General features: G+C 38.6%; 1 protein-coding gene across 1 annotated transcript in view; it reads left to right on the top strand.

The window, feature by feature from the left end:
* The window catches only part of nptnb (neuroplastin b), a 78,209-nt gene that overhangs the window by 50,580 nt on the left and 1,680 nt on the right, over window positions 1–25,949 (top strand). The window contains 4 exon segments of the mRNA NM_205705.1: window positions 2,359–2,453; window positions 12,673–12,809; window positions 14,099–14,372; window positions 24,673–24,694. Coding sequence (NP_991268.1) covers window positions 2,359–2,453; window positions 12,673–12,809; window positions 14,099–14,372; window positions 24,673–24,694 — 528 coding nt within the window.

The following is a 25,949-nucleotide window of genomic DNA, read 5'->3' as shown; positions in this document are numbered from 1 at the left end:
ATGTGTTTCAGTCTTGATGTGAATGTGCCTAATGCTTTTAGTGCTTTTTTTTAAATATTCCCAAATCGTGTTTAATAGAGCATTTTCACAGCCTGTCTGAAAGTCTTATTTTTTATTTATTTTATTTTGGCTTTTAAAATTTTTAAACACCATTTTAAGGACAATATTATTAGCCCCTTTAAGCTATATATTTTTTTCAATAGTCGACAGAACAAACCATCGTTATACAATAACTTGCCTAATTACCCTAACCTGCCTAGTTCCCCTAATTAACCTAGTTAAGCCTAAATGTCACTTTAAGCTGTATAGAAGTGTCTTGAAGAATATCTAGTAAAATATTATTTACTGTCATCATGGCAAAGAGAAAATAAATCAGTTATTAGAGATGAGTTATTAAAACTTGTCATGATCACCAGCGATCTAATCACTAGAGTTCGCCGGTAAACATTTAACTAAATCCACCATGTTATGGACTACAGATCCCAGTGATGCACCACACACACAACCGTTCCATATTCTGACTGATTACACTTTCACAGTTGATGCTGGTTTTGGACTGATTACTGTACTACATAAGAGTCTTGTGATTTGTTCTAGTGACATTACAACACGTTTCCTTTGTTTTGCTTTACCGTGTTTTTGATCATCGCCTTGTTTATTTGTTTAATCCTGTTAGCTGCCTGCCTCTGACAATCTGCCGGCCTATTGACTACGAATCTGGATTGACTGTATACATCTGTTTGCCCCTGTGTTGATCATTGCTGGGCTGACGTCCCTAATAAACCTGCATGTGGATCCGCACCTCTGTTGTCAGTGTCACTTCCCTGGTTACAAAACTATTATGATTAGAAATGTATTGAAGAAATCTTCTCTCCGTTAAACAGAAACTGGGGAAAAATAAACAGGGGGGCGAATAATTATGACTTCAACTGCATGTTGATTTACGTACTGCTTTGACATGACTACTGAAGCTCAGATCTGACTGCAGAATAACACCAAGATTCTTGAACTTGGACCCTCATGGCCCATTTCCACTGACTGGTACAGTACTGTATTGCACGAGTCGGTACAGGTCACCTATATCAGGCTTGCATTTCCACTGTCATTCCCAGTTCATAATAGTCCAGAAGGTGATGATAATAGTTAAACATGGCAGTTTGTTCATGTTTTAGGTTGCTGAAAGAATCATTTGCTTTGTTTTTCGCGCTTCACTTGCGTTTTGTTCATTTCTGAAAGGATCAGATGTTAAAAGTGCTTCAGTGATTACGGGCATGTCGTTATCATCAGCTCAGGAAGTCTGTTACTTCAAATATAGACGCATGGCGAATGCAAGCAAGAAAGCGCTCCATACCACACCACCACCAGTGTGCAGCATCCACTTGGATGATGCGACGGCATGGGAATGATTGGGAGGCCATGATCGTAAGGGCCGATAGAGGGACTTTGGGGATTTTTAATGACCACAGAGAGTCAGGACCACGGTTTAACCTCTCATCCGAAAGACGGCGCCCACTGACAGTGTAGTGTCCGCTTCACTATACTGGGGCATTAGGACTCACACAGACCACAGGTTGAGCGCCCCCTGCTGGCCTCACTAACACCACTTCCAACAGCAACCTAGTGTTCCCTAGTGGTCTCCCATCCAGGTACTAACCAGGCTCAGCCCTGCTTAGCTTCAGTGAGTAACCGGTCTTGGGCTGCAGGGTGATATGGCTGTGGCTATGTATATGTATGTATTATTTCAGTGTAATGTCTCGGCTTTTTTGTCTTGTCCACAGGTGAGTGTAAACCAATAGCGTTCAGCTGCGTGTCTAGCTCTGCCTTTTGGTACCCTTTTGTTGTGCTAGGTATCCTTCCGAAAGGGTGCACAAAAAGAGGTACGGTTGCTTTTAGGTACCTCTTACAGTGCAAATGGCCATAAAAGCAAACCGTACCGTACCACTCAGTAAAAATGGGCCATTAGAGCCAAAGGGACGCATTCACTTTAGGAAGCTCATCTCTCTTCCTAAATGACTTCTGTTTTCTCTTTGTTTAACTAAAGAATGTTTTGGCACATCCAACTGTTAGGATGTTAGACCTGTTTTAAATCTGCCACTATGCTGACACATATGCATTTAAAGCTCCGCCCTCTTCTGAGCTCAATCTCATTTGAATTTAAAGCGACAGTCACCAAATCACCACAATTAGGATCAAAAAAGGGTCAGTTTCAGAGAGTTATACACATGATCCCTGTGCTATTTTGAGCTGAAACTTCACATTTTCCATCTTGTTAAATAAGTGTGTTTGTAGATAGTAGAGATTTGTGTGTGTGTGTGTGTGTTTGAGCTGCCACTGATTATGTCTGCTTGTGTTTTGCAGGTTAAATAAGCCCAGGACTGATGATTCTGGAGAGTACATGTGTGTTTACACCTTTAAATCGGCACCCAATGCCAATGCTTCCATTGAGGTCAAAGGTAAGAGACGCATTCAGGAAACTCATTAACAAAGCCTTATCGCCATGGAGACGCTGACGACCCAACCCGCCTTATAATTAGCTATTGTTTGAGTTGTAATTAGCCTCTGTTCACCTTAAAATACACTCAGTGCTGGTACAGACTGTGTGTGTGTGTGTGTGTGTGTGTGTCAAGATGCCCAATCACTGCTGTTACTCACAATCACAGCAACCCTCCAACAAAGTGTGTTTATGTGTGTTTTGCTGGATGTGTGTGTGTGGGAGTGTATATACGTGTGTTTGGGTGCGTGTGTATATCTGTGTATACTGTATGTGTGTGTGAGTGTATATGTATGTGTGTGTGTGTTTGTGCTTGTGTGCATGCATGCATGTGTGTGCATGAGAGTGTGTGAGAAGACAGAAATAGGCCAGTATGGACTGTGTGTGTGGAGCAGAGTGTGTGTGTCTGCAGGCTGCGGGCAGAAACGGCGTCTGAACACACACACACACACACACACAGAGACATCAGAGCGTTACGTAAGTCGTGCTTAAAGAGGTCTGACGCCGCTGTCAAAACACATCGGCTTTAACACTGAGGAAGACGAAGAAGAGCTCAGACTGTGGCGGCTCTACACACACACACACACATGCGTACATAAAACATACAATACCTGTGTGTGCAGAATATGAGCATGAGTGGATTCACAAAACCTGACGGTCAAGAACATTCCTGGAACATTTCATTATAATCACACACACACACACACACACACACACACACACACACACACACACACACACACACACACACACACACACACACACACGCACACACACACACACACACGCGCGAACACACAGCCACAGACAGATACATACACATTCACATACTCACTCACTCACTCACACATACATACATACATATACACACACTCTCACACACAAATACACCCACACACACATATATACTTACATATACACACACTCACACACAAATACACGCACACATAGATATACATGCGCTCACAAACAAAAACACACAGACACACATACGCACTTACGTACTTACTCTCACATTTACACATACACACACACACACACACCTGATCAATTGATCAGTCAGCTTTCAGGGTTTTGCAGATTGAATAGTACAGGTGAACATTTATATCAAATTATGCAGTAAAATTTTGCCGCATATATTATATTATGGCATCACAGTGGCGCAGTGGGTAGCATGATCGGCTCACAGCAAAAAGGTCGCTGGTTCGAGTCCCAGCTGGGTCAGTTGGCATTTCTATGTGGAGTTTGCATTTGGCTTGAGTTTCCTCCGGGTGCTCCGGTTTCCCCCACAGTCCAAACACATGCGCTATAGAGGAATTGATAAACTAAATTGGCTGTAGTGTATGAGTGTGTTTGTAAAACATATGGTGGATAAAATGGTGGTTCATTCTGTTGTGGCGACCCTGAAAACATGAATCTTTTTGGCTTAGTCCCTTTATTAATCTGGGGTCACCACAGTGGAATGAACTGCCAACTTATCCAGCATATGTTTTCCTTCAGCTGCAACCATCACTGGGAAACACCCACACACTCTCGTTCACACACATAAACTACAACCCACTCCAAAACGGGGAGAACATGGCATATCATCCAGCCCAAATAATATAATATAATATAATATAATATAATATAATATAATATAATATAATATAATATAATATAATATAATATAATATAATATAATATAATATAATATAATATAATATAATATAATTAATATAATATAAAAATATCTTATCTAATCTAATCTAATCTAATATATATTTATTATATTTATTATATTATATTATATTATATTATATTATATTATATTATATTATATTATATTATATTATATTATATTATATTTTAAATATAATAAATATAACAAAAAATATATAATATAATATAATATTTTTACATTTTATTATATTTATAATATTTTATTATATTATATATTATATTATATTATATTATATTATATTATAAATATAATAAAATATAAAAATATATAATATAATATAATATAATATTTTTACATTTTATTATATTATATATTTATATTTTATTATATAATATTACATTTTATTATATTTTATTACATTGTATTGTATTTTATTATATATTTTTATTTGATTTTATATTATTATATTATATTATAACATATTATATTATATTATATTATATTATATTTTGTTATATATTATTATATTACAATAAATTTGATTATATATTATTTTATTTTATTATATAATATATTGCATTATATCTTATTGCAATAAAAGCAAAAACTCTTTGACAGCTTTTTTTAGGACTGCACTTTTGAAAACTTTTCCATTGTAAAAAGATTCTCAAAACAAACTTGTCGCGAAATATTCCTGATTTTCCTTCAGTAAAGTACAGTGTGGGATTCAGATTTTAAACTTGTGTTGATATATGAGCTGCAAATGTTGTAGATGCTCAGAATGTGTTCATCCTATCTGATCATATGAGCTGAATGTGTGTGTTGTCCAAGCTGAGTGTGTTGCTCTACATCTGTTCAGCCTCCGAACACTTCAGTATTTGGCACCTCTCTCTTTCTGTATATATATATGTGTGTGTGTGTGTGTGTGTGTGTGTTTGTTTGTGTGTGTATGTGTGCGTGTGTGTGTGCGTGTGTGTGTGTGTGTGTGTGTGTGTACTACACAGTACTGGTTTAGCTATAATTGTGTGCACTTCTGTAATATTTAGCTATAGAGGGCTCAATTGTTCTCACTTATAAAGTAAAATGAACTAAAATGAACTAGAAAATGAATGAATGGTGAACTAAAAAACTGGTTCTCACTAATTAATAACTGCTTATAAATATTGCTCATAACATGTTTATATTAGTATCTAATGATTGGCCATCGACAAGATCATTAACCTGATAGAAAAACAATGGAAGTCTATGTAATGTCCTCACTAAGATAGGAAAACAAGCTGCTGTCATTTGTGTGTATGTGTGTGCAGTGTTTGTAAGCGCATTTCTATTGGTCTCTCTCTCTCTCTCTTTCTCTCTCTCTCTCTTTCTCTCTCTCTCTCTCTCTCTCTCCCTCTCTCTCTCTCTCTCTGTGTGAGGCAACAGATGGAGGTTTTTTGGTGGGTTGGGTTGGGATTAAGGCTCTGGATTCACTGCCAGCATTTCTACTGTCCACTATCATAATCTGCCCTCTGTGCACGCGCACACACACACACACACGCATACACACACACACACTAAATAATGTGCTGTCTGTGCACAGTATTCAGCGGTCGCTCTTCCATATGTTAACCTAATGTAATATAATCACGTCAGGTGCATTAAACCCACCTGTGTGTATGAGTGTGTGTGTGTGTGTGTGTCACGGCTCCATCTGTCAAGTATGTGTGTACGTGTGTGTGTGTGTGTGTGTGTGTGTGTGTGTGTGTGTGTGTGTGTGTGTGTGTGTGTGTGTGTGTGTGTGTGTGTGTGTGTGTGAGTGTGAGTCACTGTTACTCCATACATCACCCTGCATGAGTTCCTGTCCCCGTCCTGCAGTATATTTCTCCATCTGTCGCCTGTTTGGGTGTAGTTTGTGTTTCAGGCTCTACAAATAGCCGAGTGTTACAGATATATCAGTTTCTCCACAGCGCTAGATCTAGCTCTGAGCTGCATTGATCGACACACTTCCGCTGGCCATCATAATACTGCAGCGTCATCATGATCACAATGAGTCACACTTACAAATAACATGGTAAATCAGCTGTATTTACTATAGCACTAAATGTGAACAATACTAGTGCAGCATTTATTAATCACGGTTTAACATTTACTTATTTATTCACTCATTTTACTGCGGCTTAGTCCGATGAATGAATGAACCATTATAGAGTGTGTGTATATAAATACATACACTCACCGGCCACTTTATTAGGTACACCTGTCCAACTGCTTGTTAATGCAAATGTTTAATCAGCCAATCACATGGCAGCAACTCAGTGCAGTTAGGCATGTAGACATGGTCAGGATGAGCAAAGGGGATTTAAGTGACTTTGATCTACTAGGATTTTCACGCACAACCATCTCTAGGGAAAGAGGAAATATCCAGTGAGCGGCAGTTCTGTGGGCGCAAATGCCTTGTTGATGCCAGAGGTCAGAGGAGAATGGCCAGACTGGTTCCAGCTGATAGAAAGGCAACAGTAACTCAAATAAGCACTCGTTACAACCGAGCTCTGCAGAAGAGCATCTCTGAACACACAACACGTCCAACCTTGAGGCGGATGGGCTACAGCAGCAGAAGAGCACACCGGGTGCCGCTCCTGTCAGCTAAGAACAGGAAACTGAGGCTACAATTCACACAGACTCACCAAAACTGGACAATAGAAGATTGGAGAAATGTTGCTGCTCTGATGAGTCTCCATTTCTGCTGACACATTCGGATGCTCGGCTCACAATTTGGCCTCAACAACATGAAAGCATGGATCATCCTGCCTTGTATCAGCGGTTCAGGCTGGTGGTGGTGGTGTAATGGTGTGGGGGAGATTTTCTTTGCTCCATTAGTACCAATTGAGCATCAACGCCACAGCCTACCTGAGTATTGCTGCTGACCATGTCCATACCTTTATGAGCACAGTGTCTCCATCTTCTGATGGCTACTTCCAGCAGGATAACGCAGCATGTCATAAAGCTCAATCATCTCAGACTGGTTTCTTGAACATGACGATGAGTTCACTGTACTCAAATGGCCTCCACAGTCACCAGAGCTCAATCCAATAGAGCAGCTTTGGGATGTGGTGGAACGGGAGATTGGCATCATGGATGTGCAGCCGACAAATCTGCAGCAACTGTGTGATGCTATCATGTCAACATGCAGCAAAATCTCTGAGGAATATTTCCAGTACCTTGTTAAATCTCTGCCATAAAGGATTAAAGCAGTTGTGAAGGCAAAAGAGAGTCCAACCTGGACAGGTGTACCTAATAAAGTGGCCAGTGAGTGTATATACTATATATATATATATATATATATATATATATATATATATATATATATATATATATATATATATATATATATATATATATATATACACACACACACACACATATATTCAGCCAAACTATAAGAAATAATAAATATATAATATGAATGACAGACAAAAATGTCCTTGCTTTGTGAAACAGCACTTGGAAAAATAAATGAAAAAGAATATTTCACAGTAGAGCTAATATATATTACTGATTACTATTAAGCACAAAAGCCGTCCAGGCGATGAAGTGTAAAGAGCACGAAGTGTTTGTGATTGGAAGAAGGCCGATTCATTGTGTCTCTGAGACGCTGTGAGTGAGGATAATGCCCAGCTAATCTTTCCAACACTAGTGACACACACACACACACACACACACACACACACTCAGTATCCTCACTTGTGCACCATAATTAGAGCTGGTGATGTCAGCCAAGTTCCAATCCGCTCCTCCTCGTCCCACACGTTCACGCTTGCAGATTGGTTTCATCCTGCTTAATTGCACGCAGGGAATTACGGCAAATTTGAGAGATTAGCGGTGACTGCAGAAGGTGCTGCGTGTCGGAGCGAGTCGAGGACACCATCATATCCAGGATCTGTTGATTGCGGAGCGTTTCCGCCTTTGTGACATTGAGCTCAGTATTATCCAGCGAAGGGGAATGATGGTGACTCAGCACATCTGACAGAGGGAAAGCCTGAATTACTGCGCCCGCGGCCCTCCGCTCTTAATTAAACCTGCGCCGGCTCATTTCTGTCAATCACACGCTGCTCACATACACCAGCGTTATATAAGGAGTTCTGCATCTGCTTATGCAAGATGAGGTTTAATCTTAAATATAAATAAATAAAGTCTTAAATATTAAAGGTCACGCTTTATTTTGATGGTCTGATTGTTGGATTTACGTTATGTTGCATCTACATGCCAACCAATGACTGTAAAAAATCTGGGTGGTTAGGCGTGTATCAGCAAACTAATAAAGCCCGAAAAATGCCCTGACCTTAGCGAATAAACAGTGTTCCACCAGGATCATGTATGTCAGAAACTGTAGTTTACTGCTGAACTCATTTTGTCATGGTAAAATAACAAAGAAATCGAATTATAACACTTCAGTCTCCTGCCGAAGCTCAGACGCGCTGCTTTGAGAAACTGTCAATCACAGCTGTCAATCACGATGACACGCCCAGCATTAAATTACTGCTAAAAACAAACTGTTTACAAAAATGAGGATCTGCACCTATTTCAGCACAATAACCAGTGCCTTAATCCACCAGAACCATCTTTCGGGACATTTTATTGCAAGTGTAATCATTTTTTTTATTTGGGCTCAAGTCTCCTTCATTAACACGGAGGAGGCGGGCTTTATGACTTGTACTGCAGCCAGCCCCCAGGGGGCGATCTAACGGCCGAGACCTTCACTCAAACGCAGGCTTGTGCCAAACTTGATGCCAACTAATTCTCATTATAAGTAGACTGTTGGGTTGGGGTAAGAGTTAGGGTTAGGGTTAGGATTCAGAGCCAGGGTGGGTTTGGGTGGTTCGGAAGACCCACCCCTTACTGACAAAGGTGCAGAATTTGTCCCATACATTAGATCATTTGTCCTATTTTGACTTCGATGCCATCATGGTGAAAATAACACATCAAAAAGCCCTCACAAAACCCTGGAGTACTTTTGTTTTTTGAGGTTTTAACAGATTTGTGTGTGTTGAGCATCACTTAAGACACTGTAAACGTCTGTTGAAGGAGCAGAGTCATTTTAATACTCAAATGGAGCATCAAAATAAAGGGTTACCATGTTAAATGAGTAAACAGTGGGCGTTTTTCTACTGCGATCTGATTGGATGTAGCAAATTAGATATGCATTATATTAAATTAAGCATTTCATAGGCGACGCAGTGGCGCAGTAGGTAGTGCTGTCGCCTCACAGCAAGAAGGTCGCTGGTTTGAGCCTCGGCTCAGTTGGTGTTTCTGTGTGGAGTTTGCATGTTCTCCCTGCGCTTGCGTGGGTTTCCTCTGGGTGCTCCGGTTTCCCCCACAGTCCAAAGACATGTGGTAGAGGTAGGCTAAATTGTCCATAGTGTATGAGTGTGTGTTTGTGTGTGTGTGGATGTTTCCCAGAGATAGGCTGCGTAAAAACGTGCTGGATAAGTTGGCGGTTCATTCCGCTGTGGCGACCCTGGATTAATAAAGGGACTTAGCCAAAAAGAAAATCTGCATTTCATTCAGAAAGTTGGGGAAGGGGTTTGGGGAGAGTTATTACAACCTCACAGACTCTGATGCTGTTCCTCCAGAGCAGAGATGCCCAAACTAGGGCTCGTGGGCAAAAGGTGGCCCATGGTAACCTATGATTTGGCCCGCCATCTCATCTGAGAAGAGAAGAGGAATGATGGGGAGGATTTTGAGATTGTCAATTCAAATTTAATGTAATCTTTTTTTTATGTTTGTTTTATTGTTAAACGCTAAGAGAAATTAAATGTTTCAATTAAACGGTGTGAATTAATCAGATTTTATTTAAATGTACACACTGTCACCTGACAATGCAGAGACTTTGGCGAGCAAATCAAGTCAAACGCAGAGTCTGCTTTCAGCATTGATCTCCACTGTGTTACACATGTGATTGTTGATGCTTATGCAGTAAGCTGTAATTTAATAATAATAGTGCATTAGTTAATACAATTTAAAGTCATATTTTGAAATAAATTAGGAAAGGGCGAGGCAGTAGCGCAGTAGGTAGTGCTGTCGCCTCACAGCAAGAAGGTCGCTGGGTCACTGGTTCGAACCTCAGCTCAGTTGGCATTTCTGTGTGGAGTTTGCATGTTCTCCCTGCCTTCGCGTGGGTTTCCTTCAGGTGCTCCAGTTTCCCCCACAGTCCAAACACATGTGGTACAGGTGATTTGGGTAAGCTAAATTGTCCGTAGTGTGTGTGTGGATGTTCCCCAGAGATGGTTTGCGGCTGGAAGGGCATCCGCTGCGTAAAAACTTGCTGGATAAGTTGGCGGTTCATTCCGCTGTGGCAACCCCGGATTAATAAAGAGACTAAGCTGACAAGAAAATGAATGAATGAATGAATGAATATATTAGGAAATTACCCATGGCAACTTTAACGTAATTTAGCTCGGTATAATTATCATCTAAATGATATTTGGTTTTTGGCCCATCATACAAAAGGTTTGGGCAACCCGACTCTAGAGAATAAAATTATACAGATATTAATAATTCATCAAAGAAATCTGAAGTTTCTAGGGAGATTAAATGACTTTTAACTCTTTGCTTTTTGCTGTAAGTGTAAATATTAGCACGTTTAAGACCGACAACACAGCATAAACATAAATAATTAAATAAAATAATCTTGTTTTTCCCTTTGACATAAGATTATTCTGCTTATTGGCAAGTTAATTTGCATATTTTAAGGAAAAACTCACTTCATTTTGACTCATTATATCTGAAAACAAGACAATATTTGTTGCTTGTCTAAAAAATGTTTCTTGATTTAAGATTTTTTTTAGACACTTGGACTAGAAACAAGGCGAGAACTAAGCAAGAAAAGCATTTGCAATATGTGATTTGCTGTGTACTGGATATGCGTGAAGTGATTTTGTTCCTTGAGCATTTCTAATGCTGTTTTTGAGTATTATGTTATTTGCTATAAACATTGTTATGCATTTACATGACACAAGATGAAATGTTTTTAAAAGCTTTAGAAGAGGGGGGAGAGAGAGAGTGAGAGAAGGACTGTGAGGTCAGACAAAGCTGTTTAATTGAAAGGGAAAACAGGTTTATTTTTCTGTCCTCATGCACTGACAGACTCTCTTTCTCATTTTAAGAATAAACTCTCTTCATTTGAATAAAAACCAGACTTGAGATCTTATGTTAATTAGCATTTAAATGAACTGCATCTTGATTTAAGAACTGCAGATGGTTGTGTTGAAAACCACTAAAATAGTGCGACATGGTGGCTCAGTGGTTAGCACTGTGGCCTCACAGCAAGAAGGTTGCTGCTTTGAGTCCTGGCTGGCTCAGTTGGTGTTTCTGTGTGGAGTTTGCATGTTCTCCCCGTGTTGGCGTGGGTTTTGTCCTGGTGCTCCGGTTCCCCCCACAGTCCAAACACATGCCACTCTAAAAAATAACTCAAGAGGTCTAATACCACTACATAGTTTTATACACTATTGTAATTTAAAAATTCTAATATGCTGATTAGATTAAAACTTTTAAGTAGCCAGAATAACTTTATTAAGTTTTCGAAACAGGTAAATATTGATAATTAAATCAATTTAAAAATGCGGCTAATTTCAAGGTAAATATATCTGTCAGGTACTTAAAAAAAAATATTTAACTTGTAGCAACCCAACGAAATTGGGTTGATAACTCAAGTTTTTACACACTATTGGAGTTGTTTTGTATTTTTAAGCCCACACACTGATTTTTTTTGTTATTTTTATACTGATAATATGAGACAGAACTTTTTAATACAAATTACATTTTTAATACTTATTAATACAAATAAAAGATTACCAGTAAAACAAAATTGTTGTTGTTAAATGTATTTCTTACAAGCATAAACAGTAAATTTGAAAACAAAAAAAAACTCAACAATTTCAGCTACTTTAATTTATTTGAGGTTCTGAACTTGAAAACTTGCATGTAATTAAGTACATAACACTGCATTTGTTTCCAATTTTAATTTAAAAAACTTATTTTGAGTACTCGACTTAAAAATCTCAGTTTTTGCTATGTAAAAATGCCTCTGATTGAGGAGGAAAAGATTTGGCGTACATAATAAAGTTTGTTGTCTGAACCTCATTTTGTCAGATGTTGTCGTAACTTGAATATATTAATGCAAACTCTTGCGTTTATTTTTACTGTTTTGTCTAAACAATATTTTTAGAATATATAAGGGAATTGATAAACTAAATTGGTCGTAGTGTGTGTGTGTGTGTGTGTGTGTGTGTGTGTGTGTGTGTGTGTGTGTGTGTGTGTGTGTGTGTGTGTGATTAAGTGTGTATGGGTGTTTCCCAGTATTGGGTTACAGCTGAAAGAGCATCCGCTAGGTAAAACATATACTGGAATAGTTGGCGGTTCATTCCGCTGTGGCGACCCCTGATGAATAAAGGGACTAACCTGAAGCAAAATAAATGAATGAGTGAAGGTTACAAACAGCGTAAACAAATGTGTTTTTTTCTCCCACTTTGTGTTTCTCCAGCTTGTCCTGAAATCATAGGCCATAAAAGAAGTGAGAATAAAAAAGAAGGAGAAAATGCGACGCTGTACTGCAAATCTGCTGGATACCCGCATCCCGTGTGGACGTGGCGCAAGAAAGTGGGCAGAGATTCTTACATGGTACGTCATAAAAACACATGACTTTATACAAGTGAAGTCAGAATTATTAAACCCCCTCTTATTTTTCCCGCAATTTCTGTTTAACGGAGAGCAGATTTCTTCAACAGATTTCTAATCATAACAGTTTTAATAACTCATCTCTAATAACTGATTTATTTTCTCTTTGTCATGATGACAGTAAATAATATTAGACTAGATATTCTTCAAGACACTTCTATACAGCTTAAAGTGACATTTAAAGGCTTCACTAGGGTAATTAGGTTAACTAGGCAGGTTAGGGTAATTAGGCAAGTTATTGTATAATGATGGTTTGTTCTGTAGACTATCAAAAAAGAAATAGCTTAAAGGGGCTAATAATTTTGTCCCTAAAACGGTGTTTAAAAAATTAAAAACTGCTTTTATTTTAGCCGAAATAAAACAAATAAGACTTTCACCAGAAGAAAAAATATTATCAGACATACTGTGAACATTTCCTTGCTCTGTTAAACATCATTTGAGAAATATCTAAAAAAGAAAGAAAAATTCTAAATAATTCTGACTTCAACTGAATGTGTCCCCACACAATTTGAATTTCACAATGCAGTAAGGAGTAGGTAACTATTTCATTCTGTGTATGCCTTAAGCCTTGTGGATCCGTTTATAGTGTATAAGCTAATGTCCACTTTCCCATATCCAGTCCTAATTCAGTTTGTAAGGGGCCGGTTCCTTTTCCCAGAGCCATTAGAGTGTTTGAGCTGCTGAAGATAGTCAGCATAGACTACAAGGAGTATAAACTAAAACTGAATCTTTTATGACATAGAAATGTAACATTATTATGTCTTTGCTGTGATTCTTACACACATTAGCTGAATAAAAATAACTATTTATTTTAAAAAAAAAAGTCATTTTGACCCCATACATTTTAAAGGAAGTATATACGACAATTTATACTCAGCGTAAAGTGCAATTCTAAGACTTAACTAGGTTACTTAGATTAATTATGCAAGTCAGGGTGACAAGTTAGGGTGTTTTAGTGGTTTTGTTCTGAAGACAATCCAAAAACAAATATTGCTTAAGGGGGCTAATAATATTGACCTTAAAATGGCTTTAAAACAGTTAAAAACTAGCCGAAAACAAACAAACAAGACTTTCTCCAGAAGAACAAATATTATAGGAAATACTGTGGAAAAATTCCTGAATCTGTTCAACATCATTTGGGAAATATTTGAGAAAGAAATCCACAAGAGGGTAAATAATATTGACTTCAACTGTATATCCTACTATTTATTCTGAATCCTGTCTTGTTGTAGGACATTGACAACAGCACAGGGCGCTTCTTCATCGTGAACAGAGAGAACTTCACCGAGCTGAGCATTCTGGATCTGGACATCCGCACAGACCCGGGCGAGTATTTCTGCAACGCCTCCAACATCATCGGCTTCACAAACTCCAGCACCATCCTGCGTGTGCGCAGTCATCTGGCCCCGCTCTGGCCCTTTCTGGGCGTCCTGGCAGAAATCATCATCCTCGTGGTCATTATCGTGGTGTACGAGAAACGCAAAAAGCCGGATGAAGTTCTTGAAGGTGAGTAGCGCTGTGATGCTTTTGTTTTGTTTTTGCGGGTTCTTGTTGCATTACATTGTTGCAGCACAGGCTCATTTTGAAAACGTAGCTCCGTATACATTTCTGGAGAGCGCAAATTATGTAGCCAGAAGTACGTATGGCTGCATTTCATCTTTAAAACGAACGCTATGGAGCAGTGGCACTGTTCCTTTTCATGCTTACAAGCTCACTGCTTACCTTCGTATGGACAGATTTACCACTGTTACCAGTTAGTCTAGTAGCTCGCCACTTTCCTCGACGGACTTGTGACGTGGAGTGGAGTTGACCGTGATGAAGGGGTTTCAGTCTAGTGAAGAACGGTTTATTAAAAAATAAAATAAACAAGTGTGAGAATGTGGTAAAATCTGAAAACATGGTTAAAATCAGGTAAGGGCTTTTATTTATTTTTTGATTGCTTTTGAAAACACTATCGGTTGGGTTTAGGGAAGGTGGTGGGTGGGTCAGTTGATCGGTCAGTCAGTCAGTCAGTCGATAGCAGCCTCTGGTGGATTTACAAGAGAACAGCAGGCGTGAATGGCACTCGAAAGAAATTTGAGAACTAAAAAAGCGTACACATCGGCCATCGGCTTCGCGAAAACAAAAATTGCGAAAGACGTAGCTCCTGGGACGTATTTGTCGCTGTCCAGAAATGCATATAGGGTTACGTAATCAGAATGAGCCTCAGTTCTTGACTTGATTAAATGGGATAGCCCCTTATGATGAACCATCTCATTTTCGAGGAGGTCCCTAAGAATAAATCAAACACAACTACAACACATCAAAACTAACAGACAACTAAACAAAACATACAAGCAGCACACTTCATCTGAACCACCACACACGGACGATAGCTTCAGCAAACAAAACATAAACTCAAAAAGTGCAAACAATCTAATATACAAATCATTAATATTGGAACAGGCGACGCAGTGGCGCAGTAGGTAGTGCTGGTTCGAGCCTCGGCTGACACAGTTGGCGTTTCTGTGTGTAGTTTGCATGTTCTCCCTGCAGCTACGTGGGTTTCCTCCCGGTGCTCTGGTTTCCAAAGACATGCGGTACAGGTGAATTGGGTAGGCTAAATTGTCTGTAGTGTATGTGTAGCGGAGGCCAGCTAGTGTGTGCTGTGCAGGTAAACCTCACTCCTCTGACCTCTAAAGGTGCTCTAGTGACTGATGCTAGAGGCCATGGTCTTTAGCTTCCTTGGTAGAGCAACCGACTCCCATGCGGAAGGTCGCCGGTTCAATGCCAGCTCGGAGCAGTTTGGGTGGCGTAGAACTGGTGGGGTTACATTTGAGTGTGAATGAGTGTGTGTGTGTGGATGTTTCCCAGAGATGGGTTGCGGCTGGAAGGGCATCTGCTGTGTAAAAAATGTGCTGGATAAGTTGGCGGTTCATTCCACTGTGGCGACCCCTAATTAACAAAGGGAGTAAGATGAAAAGAAAATGAATGAATGAATAATGTTGGAACCAGGGTGGCATGGTGGCTCAGTGGTTAGCTCATGGCCTCACAGCAAGACGGTCGCTGGTTCGAGTCCCGACTGGGTCAGTTGGTGTTTCTGTGTGGAGTTTGCATGTTCTCCCTGTGCTGGCGTGGGTTTACTCGGGGTGCTCCGGTTTCCCCCACAGTCCAAACACATGCACTATAGGGGAATTGATTAACTAAATTGGCCGTAGTGTATGAGTGTGTATGGAAGTGTATGGATGTTTTCCAATGATAGGTTGCAGCTGGAAGGGCATCCGCTGCATAAAACATATGCTGGATAAGTTGGCGGTTCATTCCGCTGTGGTGACCACAGATGAATAAAGGGACTAAGCCAAAAAGGAAATGAATGAATGAATGAATATTCTGTAAAACACAGGTCAGAATTTATAGTAAGTTTGCATTAGTTCATGTATTTATTAATTTGAACTAAGATTCATTTTGGATACAGCATTTGTTAATTGTCAATGATGCTGGACAACTGAGTTGGGGATCCACGTGCAGTTTTAATAAGAAGTAGTCAGGCAGGCAATGGTCAGACACAGGAGCAAACAGGTACATACAAGAGAATCCCGAAGCGTAGTCAGGTCACAGGCAAATGGTCGATGCAGACAACGTAAATAAAAGAACAAGGCAAGGGTCAAACAAAAGCAGACAAAACAAGGAAACTTGCTTTGTGATGTTAAAGGGTGAAAACCAACAAGACTCAGCAATGTGAGTGTAAAACCAACCCAAGCTCATTCTGAAAATGTAGCCCTGCGTACGTTTCTGGAGACCGCGATTTACGTGGCCGGAGATACATATGGCTGCATTTAGTTTTTTTCAAGTGAACGATACGATGCCGTGTGACGCCGCTCCTCTTCGCGCTTGCCGGCTGATGGCTCACCTCCTTCGTGTAAAGGGCGTTCCCGCCGCAACCAGTTTGTCCGGTTAGTTCGCCGTGTTACGAAGGCGGAGCGGAGGCCCGGAGGAGGAGGAGCCAGCCGCATTCGATGACCAGGTTCGAGTCTGTGGAAGAGCGGTTCCAGAAATCAGATAAGACAAAAAACAGAATCCAGAAAATAAAGGGAATGAATTCGTAACGGGCCGAGAATGTGGTGAAATACGAAAACGCGGTCAAAATCGGACGAGGGCTTTTCTTTTTTTGTTCGGCTTTTGTAAATCGTCACTTGGGTTTAGGGTAGGAGGAGGAGGGTGGCAGGGTCGGCCGATTGGCTATCCGCCCAGTCAATCGTTCAGTCATTCATTCAGTCAGTCGGACAGACGGTCGCTCGACAGCAGCCTACGGTGGCTTTTTACGCGAGAACAGTGCGAGCGTGAACAGCGCGGTGCGGATTCGTGAAAACAAAATCTGCACAAATACACACCTCCCGGGACGTATTTCGTGGCCTCCAGAAACGTCCGCAGGGCTACATTTCCAGAATGAGCCTGGGTTGTGTAAAACTGAGAAGTTTATATAGTCTGAGTGATCAATTCTGGAGCAGCTCCCAGCTGTGTGTGTGTGTGTGTGTGTGTGTGTGTGTGTGTGTGTGTGTGTGTGTGTGTGGGAGTTGTAGTTCATATGGTGGAAGAATTGTAGTCCAGGTGATAGTGCATGTAATCGTGACATTAATCATAATTCAAAACTTACTAATGCATAATTAAATTAACATGCATTGCACAATTGATTATTATTCATTCATTTATTTTATTTTCGGCTTAATCCCTTTATCCATCAGGGGTCACCACAGCAGAATGAACCACCAATTATTCCAGCATATGTTTAAGGCACCCATAAACTCTCATTCACTATGGATAATTTACCTTAACCAATTCCCCTAAAGCCCATGTGTTTGGACTGTAAGGGAAACCCGAGCACCTGGAGGAAACCCACGCCAACACGGGGAGAACATGCAAACTCCACACAGAAATACCAACTAGCTCAGCCGGCCCTTGAACCAGCGATCTTCCTGCTGTGAGGCGACAGTGCTACTCACTGTGCCACTGCGCCACCCTTAATTAATATTATTGCTATTATTATTTTTAATATTAAGTATTACTTATTATCATGCATTCTATTATTATTATTATGCATTATTAAAATCCAAAGCTCTGCTTGTATTAGTCTTGTAAGAGGCTAAATGATCATATGCATTTGTTTCTATGACAAAACATGTCTTTATGACTCAAGAAGGTCCATACTGACTACAAAGGCAGATACTGATAAGATCAGGGCCTGTTGTGTGGACTTTGGGGGTTTATGGTGTGGTCACATGTTGATTGGTCAGTTTGAATGTCTCAGCATTTGGGCTTTAGTCACATGGTCAAGAAAGATACAAAATAGGTGTTAAACTCTGGCTCTGTCTCTTTTCCTGCCCTTCTTCTCTCCTCCTCTGGAGTCTGTCTTCTCTGACTCTACTGCAATGATGCTAACTTCTGAGCCTGCTCTCTTTGTCTCTCTCTCCCTCCCCCTGTTTCTCTCCTTCCTCCTCTGGTAACTTTAATTTTACATTTAAGCTGGGTACAATTTATATCATATGTTTTATCATTTCATATTTTATTATTTTATACAGTTATTTTGTAATTAATTCAGTTGTAACCATAGAGAATTATTGTCATTAAATCATCTCATTTTCAAAAATTTGTGAATAACTTTTGATTTAACGTCAACATTTAATTGTTCCATATTGCAATACAATACAATCACATAATATCAGCGCTCTCCCACATTTATAGCTATTAATACTGCCCTTATTTCCGTTTTTGGTATGAGATTGCAGAAGAATGGTTTGACTAGAAATGTACAGTTTTTTACCATCATGCTGATCACTTTTTAGTCGCTCGGCAGAACTACAGTTCAAACCGCTGTGCTTAAAACCATTCTTACAGTCTTTTTTGTGGAGACACTCTTCAGCTCTACAGCATGTTTGCATGTTGGTTTATAGGTGATTTCTTTCAGAAATGTTTCCTGAATAGTGAGCTGACTAGTTTATTTTAATGTTGAGGATCCTTTTCTGCTGGAAATATTGTTACCCTAAAAAAACCTAAATAAATTAGTTGTGATTTTAGCTGTTTTAAAACCTTGACTTTTCCAATCCCATGTAAACGTTAAACCGGTCTTCATTCAATGCCTACTAAAAGTGTAGTGAACTTGTAGTCGAATAATCTGTGTGGGTTGTTTAGACACTGGATCCGCCATCAATAATGTATTCTCAGCAGCAGGTTGTGAGTGGCTCTTAGCGTCGCTGCACTAATGAATATTCATGAGCGCTGAGTCAGAGGAGACCCACTGGGAAACACTGACCTCTATGCTGGACCACGTCTGAATCCGAGACAAATCTCTACACTGCACATTTGTACACTCTTAAAGGCGATGAATAATTGATCCTCTCGTCAGCAGCACGCCACGCTCTCGTGCCCATAACACAAACACAGATCATCATATTGTACGCTTATCATTACATATCGGCACGCAAGAATATTCAGCTTTATTCATCAAGAGCATCGAGACTGCATTGTGTCTAGGGCCTTATATGGCATATTTCTGTGAGATTAAAACATACATGATGCTTCACCAGATGATTTGAAGTAAAAATAAATTAATAAATTACTTTTTAAACCAGATCTTTTTAGGGTTCAAGGATTTTGGAATTATTATAAATATAAATATATAATAATATCACCTTTAATAGGTTCACCTTACTAGTACCGGACCCCCTTTTGCCTTTAGGTCTGCCTTAATCATTCATGTCATAGATTCAACAAGCTACTGGAAATATTCCTCATAGATTTGCTCCATATTGACATGATAGCATCACACAATTGCTGCAGATTTGTCTGCTGCACATCCATGATGCCAATCTCCCGTTCCACCACATCCCAAAGCTGCTCTATTGGGTTGAGCTCTGGTGACTGTGTAGGCCATTTGAGTACAGTGAACTCATCGTCATGTTCAAGACACCAGTCTGAGATGATTGAGCTTAATGACATGGTGTGTTATCCTGCTGGAAGTAGCCATCAGAAGATGGAGACACTGTGCTCATAAAGGGATGGACATGGTCAGCAGCAATACTCAGGTAGGCTGTGGTGTTGATGCTCAATTGGTACTAATGGACCTAAAGTGTGCCAAGAAAATCTCCCCCACACCATTACACCACCACCACCAGCCTGAACCACTGATACAAGGCAGGATGGATCCATGCTTTCATGATGTTGAGGCCAAATTCTGACCCACAGAAATTGCGCACACAGAACTGCCGCTCACTGGATATTTCCTCTTTGTCGGAGCATTCTCTATAAACCCTAGAGATGGTTGTGCGTGAAAATCCCAGTAGATCAGCAGTTTCTGAAATACTCAGAGCAGCCCGTCTGGCAGCAACAACCATGCCACGTTCAAAATCACTTAAATCCCCTTTCTTCCTCATTCTGATGCTCGCTTTGAGCTGCAGCAGATCGTCTTGACCATGTCTACATGCCTAAATGCATTGAGTTGCTGCCCTGTGATTGGCTTATTACAAAATTTGCGTTAACAAGCAGTTGGACAGGTGTACCTAATAAAGTGGCCAGTAAGTGTATATGTTTGTTGATATTTTCTACTTGAGTTTCGGTGAATTGGGTAAGCTAAATTGTATATATGCTGGATAAGTTGGAGGTTCATTCCACTGTGGACACCCCAGATTAATAAAGGGACTAAGCCAAAAAGAAAATGAATGAATATTAATAACCTTTATAGTATTTAAATGTAAAAAAGCAATATTAAATATCCTTATTTTCTAACATTTCACTATCAAGCTACCGTTTTGATGGCGTAGGTGATATATATTCATGTTCACACATGCACATGTCTAGCACATATACTTTTGCATATGTTTGCATAATTTTACAATCACACTACTGTGAGTATTGCTATACACTGGCAAACATATGCATCAATTAGCAGCTTTTGTATTGTTTTGTGTATTGTGAATTATTGTGATTAATGTTTTAATTTTTCCCCATTTATTTCTGCTTTTGAATTGCATTATGGGACTTTTTTAACCTTGAAAAGTTGTAAAAAGTGACTTTTATGAACATTTACAGACTTATTTCTCCAGATATTATTATTATTTCTTATACATTATGGTGTTTCAAGCTGCTAAAACGTCAATAAAAGTCACTTTGTTAAACTGTAGAGTTGAATTTTCAACATCAGAAGTGGACAGAGCAGAGATCAACATCCCACAATGCAGTTCACAACCGCATACAAACCCAAAACTGTTCATTAACAGGTATTTTTGACGGTGTGTATTTTATTTGTAAATATGGCGCAGACCTATTGCTCTGAATCTGCCCTCAGGGGATGAGCAGGAGCGCTGGGGAATGGTGGCAGTAAGTGGTGTGTTAGTGGCTTTAACCAGGGTGTGTGTGTGTGTGTGTGTGTGTGCTGCTCTCTAAAGGGATGCAGTCAGGCAGAGCTTCGTGCTAATCTGACCTTTGCAGAAGCACAGAAGGGTTTCTCAGAGCCAGCGGTGGTCGGCTGAGCTTCTGCTGCTGTTGTGTTGTGTTCAGCTGAACTCCACATATACGTCAGGCTGCTTTTGTCTCACTGCTGCCTTTATCTGATCCCACATTCACTCACGGAACTCTTGTTTACGGGAGCATCAGTAAACGGCACATGATGCACTGGAGTTTCCCATCATTTCCACACAGTCTGCTATAGATTGGCTGTGTCCGATATCGCCAAGTACTCAGTATGTACTACATTTGAGTTTGAGTTTGCTACACGACCATTAGAAAAGTGCGCTCTATATAGTATGAGTGTGAGCAGGGGTGGATTTACCCAATAATAAGCGAGGTAAGGATCTGCTTAGGGCCCCAGGAAATCTGGGAGCCCCTAATAAATATCTGGAAGTATAAATTATATATATATATATATATATATATATATATATATATATATATATATATATATATATATATATATAAGTTACAGTGGGGAAAATAAGTATTGAACACGTCACTGTTCTTCTCAGAAAACATATTCCTAAAGGTGCCTTTGACCTGAAATTTTCCCCGGATTTTGAAAAAGAAATCCATATATGTAAAGAAAACACATCTGATTAGATTTGCATCTAATTATGCATAATGAAACGACACAGGGAAAAAGTATTGAACACATGAAGAAAGGGAGGTGTGAAAGCCCAGACAGCAACTGAAATCTCTCAGTAGTTCTTCAGTAAGCCTCTGCTCTTCCTCAGTGTAAATGAACATCAGCTGCTTCAGTCCAACATCTGCATTTGCAGGAGGATGAAGATCAAACCATTTCAGCAGGACAATGATCCAAAATGCAACCAAGGAGACTCTCAGATGCTTTCAGAGAAAAAAAAAATCAAGCTGTAGAATGGCCAAGCCAATCACCTGATCCGAATCCGAAAAAGTCTTTTATATAAAGTATTAAATATGTTTCAGTAGTTCAGCACTTTCTCCTTCTGTCATTCCCATTACACAGAAACTCAGATTTGTTTGTATTGTTTGGGTTTTTACTGGTAGTGACCCAGTCGGGACTCAAACCAGCTACTTTCTTACTGTGAGGCCACAGAGCCACTGTGCTGCCATTTTTCATTTTCTTAGTGTTTTTAATGTTTGGGAATTGTCAATTATTGTTAATTGTCATGGCAATGGTGTCACAGTAGGAAAAAAAATATTTATGGTAACTGGGGGGGTGGGGGGGGTAATATATTATGTTAATGCAAAATAATTTAGCTTACAAGCATGAGTATTGAGGAGTTCTTGTTGTGAAAATAATCTCACTATACAAAAGAGAATTTTTTTTTACAATTTATAATTTATTTGATAAATCATAAAATAGAACTTCATTAAAATAAAAATAGTAAAAAAAAAGTTATATATTATTATTATTTATTATTATTTATTTTTTCATTGCACACTGAGAACCGAGAAGTAATTATTTATTTGCTATTTAAATATTTGTCATTTTTTATGCAAAATAATATAAAATTTTAATTTTAAAGGTATATAATATAAACTTTATTTTTTATAATTTTTATTTTTATTTATTTTGCAATGGAGTATTGAAGTTTTATTTTTCATTGCAGCAATGGTAACTGGGGAGAAACTGTATAATATATATAATAATTATGTCACAATACAAAACAGAAAAGATTAAATAAAAAAGCAATATATATATATATATATATATATATATATATATATATATATATATATATATATATATTGTTATTATTTTTCATCTTGGGATCAATTTTGACCTGGATATGCTTTTGATAGGTTTCATGAGGTCACCACTTGACTTGCTAATAAATTCCAGGCTGTTACTCGCACACACCATCCTAATGAATGAAATTAGCATCATAAGATTAAGTTAATAAGTTAATGTTATTTTGGCTGATGGGTCTCTACACAGTGTGTTTTCAGAGATTTAAAACATGGGCTAATTGCATTTTTCATTGCAGTAATGTGAATTGGGAAATACTACTTAATTACCATTTAAATATGTGTCACTTTTAAATGCAAAATGTAAAATATTATCTTTCATCAAGGTAGAAAATATAAATGATTTTTTTATTTATATATTTATTTATATATTTATTTATTTATTCATTCATTCATTCATTCATTCATTTATTTATTTAATTAATTTATTTTTTTTATCTATTTGTAATTTCTTTAAATCAAAATATAAAATTATTATTTTACATTTTAGGATCAATTTTGACCCAGATATGCTTTTGATACGTTTCATGAGATCATTACTTGACCTGCTTATACATTACAGGCTGTTGCACGCACACACACCATCCTACTGACTGAAATGAGCATCAGAAGATGTGCACAGATATATTGTACAAAGAGTTAACGCTGATTGGCTCTACAGAGTGTGTTTTTCAGAGATGTGAAGCTGGCGTGCATGAACAGCGTGTTCTGTTTTGTGGTTTGGGCAGGATTTGTCCCAGGAGAGGGAAGGATGGGAGGCTGTGCTAGATTAAGGTAGATTATATCTGCCCACAGTCTTATCAACAGAATCAGAGATGAGGACGTAATGCTGTGACGCAGGTTACAGCTGAAATCCTCGTGCCAGCATTTCATATTTCCAGCAGCGCCGGCGTCTCTACACCTCTAGAGGAGGCAGTCAGAGTTTGTGTTCGCATTTCAGCACTGGATGGAGCTGAAATCTGATCACAAATCAGAAGACACACTAAACATTTAAGATACACTAAACACTTGAACCAGCGACCTTCTTGCTGTGAGGCCATAGTGCTAACCACTGAGCCACCGTGTCGCCAAATGTTAATTAATACAACTTTAATGTATTTAGCTAGTATTAAATACAACTGAACTTTTATTTATTTAATATTTTAAGATTTTTAAAATGATTTTAAGTATAAGAATTTTTAGTGACCATAAAAAATGCAAAATATTTATACATTTAAAAAATAATAAATCTAGATAATGTCTTTATAAGAGATCATGGGGCTTTTATATCAATATAAATGGAGAATTTACCACTGTGTTTGTGATTAAAATGTGTCTTGTAAAAAAAACAAAAAAAAAAACTAGCTAAAACAAAAAATGCAAAATCATTTAGCATTGGTTTCAGTAATGTATTACAAGATAATATGACCTTTGACCATGTTGTGCAATAATCATTTGTAGTGAAATAACTGAACATTTATCACCTGATTTTGTCTCACATGCAACTATATCTCGAGTAAACAGAAGCGGTGTGAAGTTGAATGTGACTTTAATATCTTGCATGTTTTTCTCTTGCATGTCGATGCTGCTGCTGCTGCTGATGATGATGAAGATGATGAACCAGTCACAACAATGTAAGAACACAGCTCAACAATAAGGTTTCATTAGTTAAATGTAGTTCATGTGTTTACTGATGTGATCTAAGTGTGTGAACAATACGTGTAGAGCGTTTATTAATGAAAACGTAGCCCTGTATACAGTGCTGGAGAGCATGAATTTCAATCGTACACAATGCCCACCATTGGTATCTTTTGGCAGTGGAAACACAGGCCTGATAAAGATGACCCGTACCTCACTGAACCACTCAGTGGAGCTATCTACAGCTCAATAGTTGGCATTTTGTATTTTGCTGTTTGCTTGTATGGTGGTTCTGAACCAGGGATCACCAAACTTGTTCCTGGAGGGCCGGTGTCCTGCAGATTTTAGCTCCAACCCTAATCAAACACCTGACCAAGCTAATCAAGGTATTACTAGGTATACTTGAAACCCCCAGGCAGGCGGGTTGAGGCATGTTGGAGCTAAACCCAGGACACTTGCCCTCCTGGACCGAGATTGGTGACCCCTGTTCTGAACTGTCAAAACAATTTTCAAAGTGCTTTTTCGGATGCGAAAAATGCAAAAAAATCAAAGCTGGTTTAAATTTTTTTATGACAGCCGAAAATTTTGAGGTTGAAAAATTATGAACGAAAATATCGGATTTAGCGTGCAATAATCTTTAGTCTAACATTATCTTTAGCAGCTCAAACACTCTAATGGCTAATGTAAAGACGGCTGCTTCTCACTCAGGGCTGCTGTTTATGCTAATGAAGGAGAGATGGGCACTAGTGGGCGGGGCTTTCCCCCTCTGATGACACGTACAAAGGGAGAATGTCAATCAAAGTGTTTCTGCAGACTGTTTATATCAAGTCTGATTGGAACAAATACATGTTTACCATTGGAGGTTGGATATATTCACACACTGTTACCACACAACCCCTAATAAAAGTTATTTTTGCATTAAAAAACTCCTTATTTATTTATTTTTTATCTATTTATTGCAGTATTGATAATTGTTCAGTGATTGCTGTAATTGTCAGGAACAAAGTCAACAGTGCAAAAAGTAAATTTTATCTTTATGCAGTTTTATTTTATTTTTAAAATATTGTCATTTTGTTTTTCATTGCAGTAATGAGAAAGGGGAATTGGGATACTAGTTAATTAATTGCCATTAAAATATTTGTAATTTTTTTAATGCAAAATATAAAATCTGATCTTGCGTCATGATATAAAATCTAACTTTATTTATGTATTATTTATTTATTTTGCAATGCAGTATTGATAATTGTTCAG

This window comes from Danio rerio, chromosome 18 (assembly GCF_052040795.2).
Source record: "Danio rerio strain M-AB ecotype USA chromosome 18, GRCz13ab, whole genome shotgun sequence".
Taxonomy (NCBI): domain Eukaryota; kingdom Metazoa; phylum Chordata; class Actinopteri; order Cypriniformes; family Danionidae; genus Danio; species Danio rerio.
Note: the sequence above shows the minus strand (reverse complement) of the source record. Positions and strands in the feature narration are given on the sequence as shown.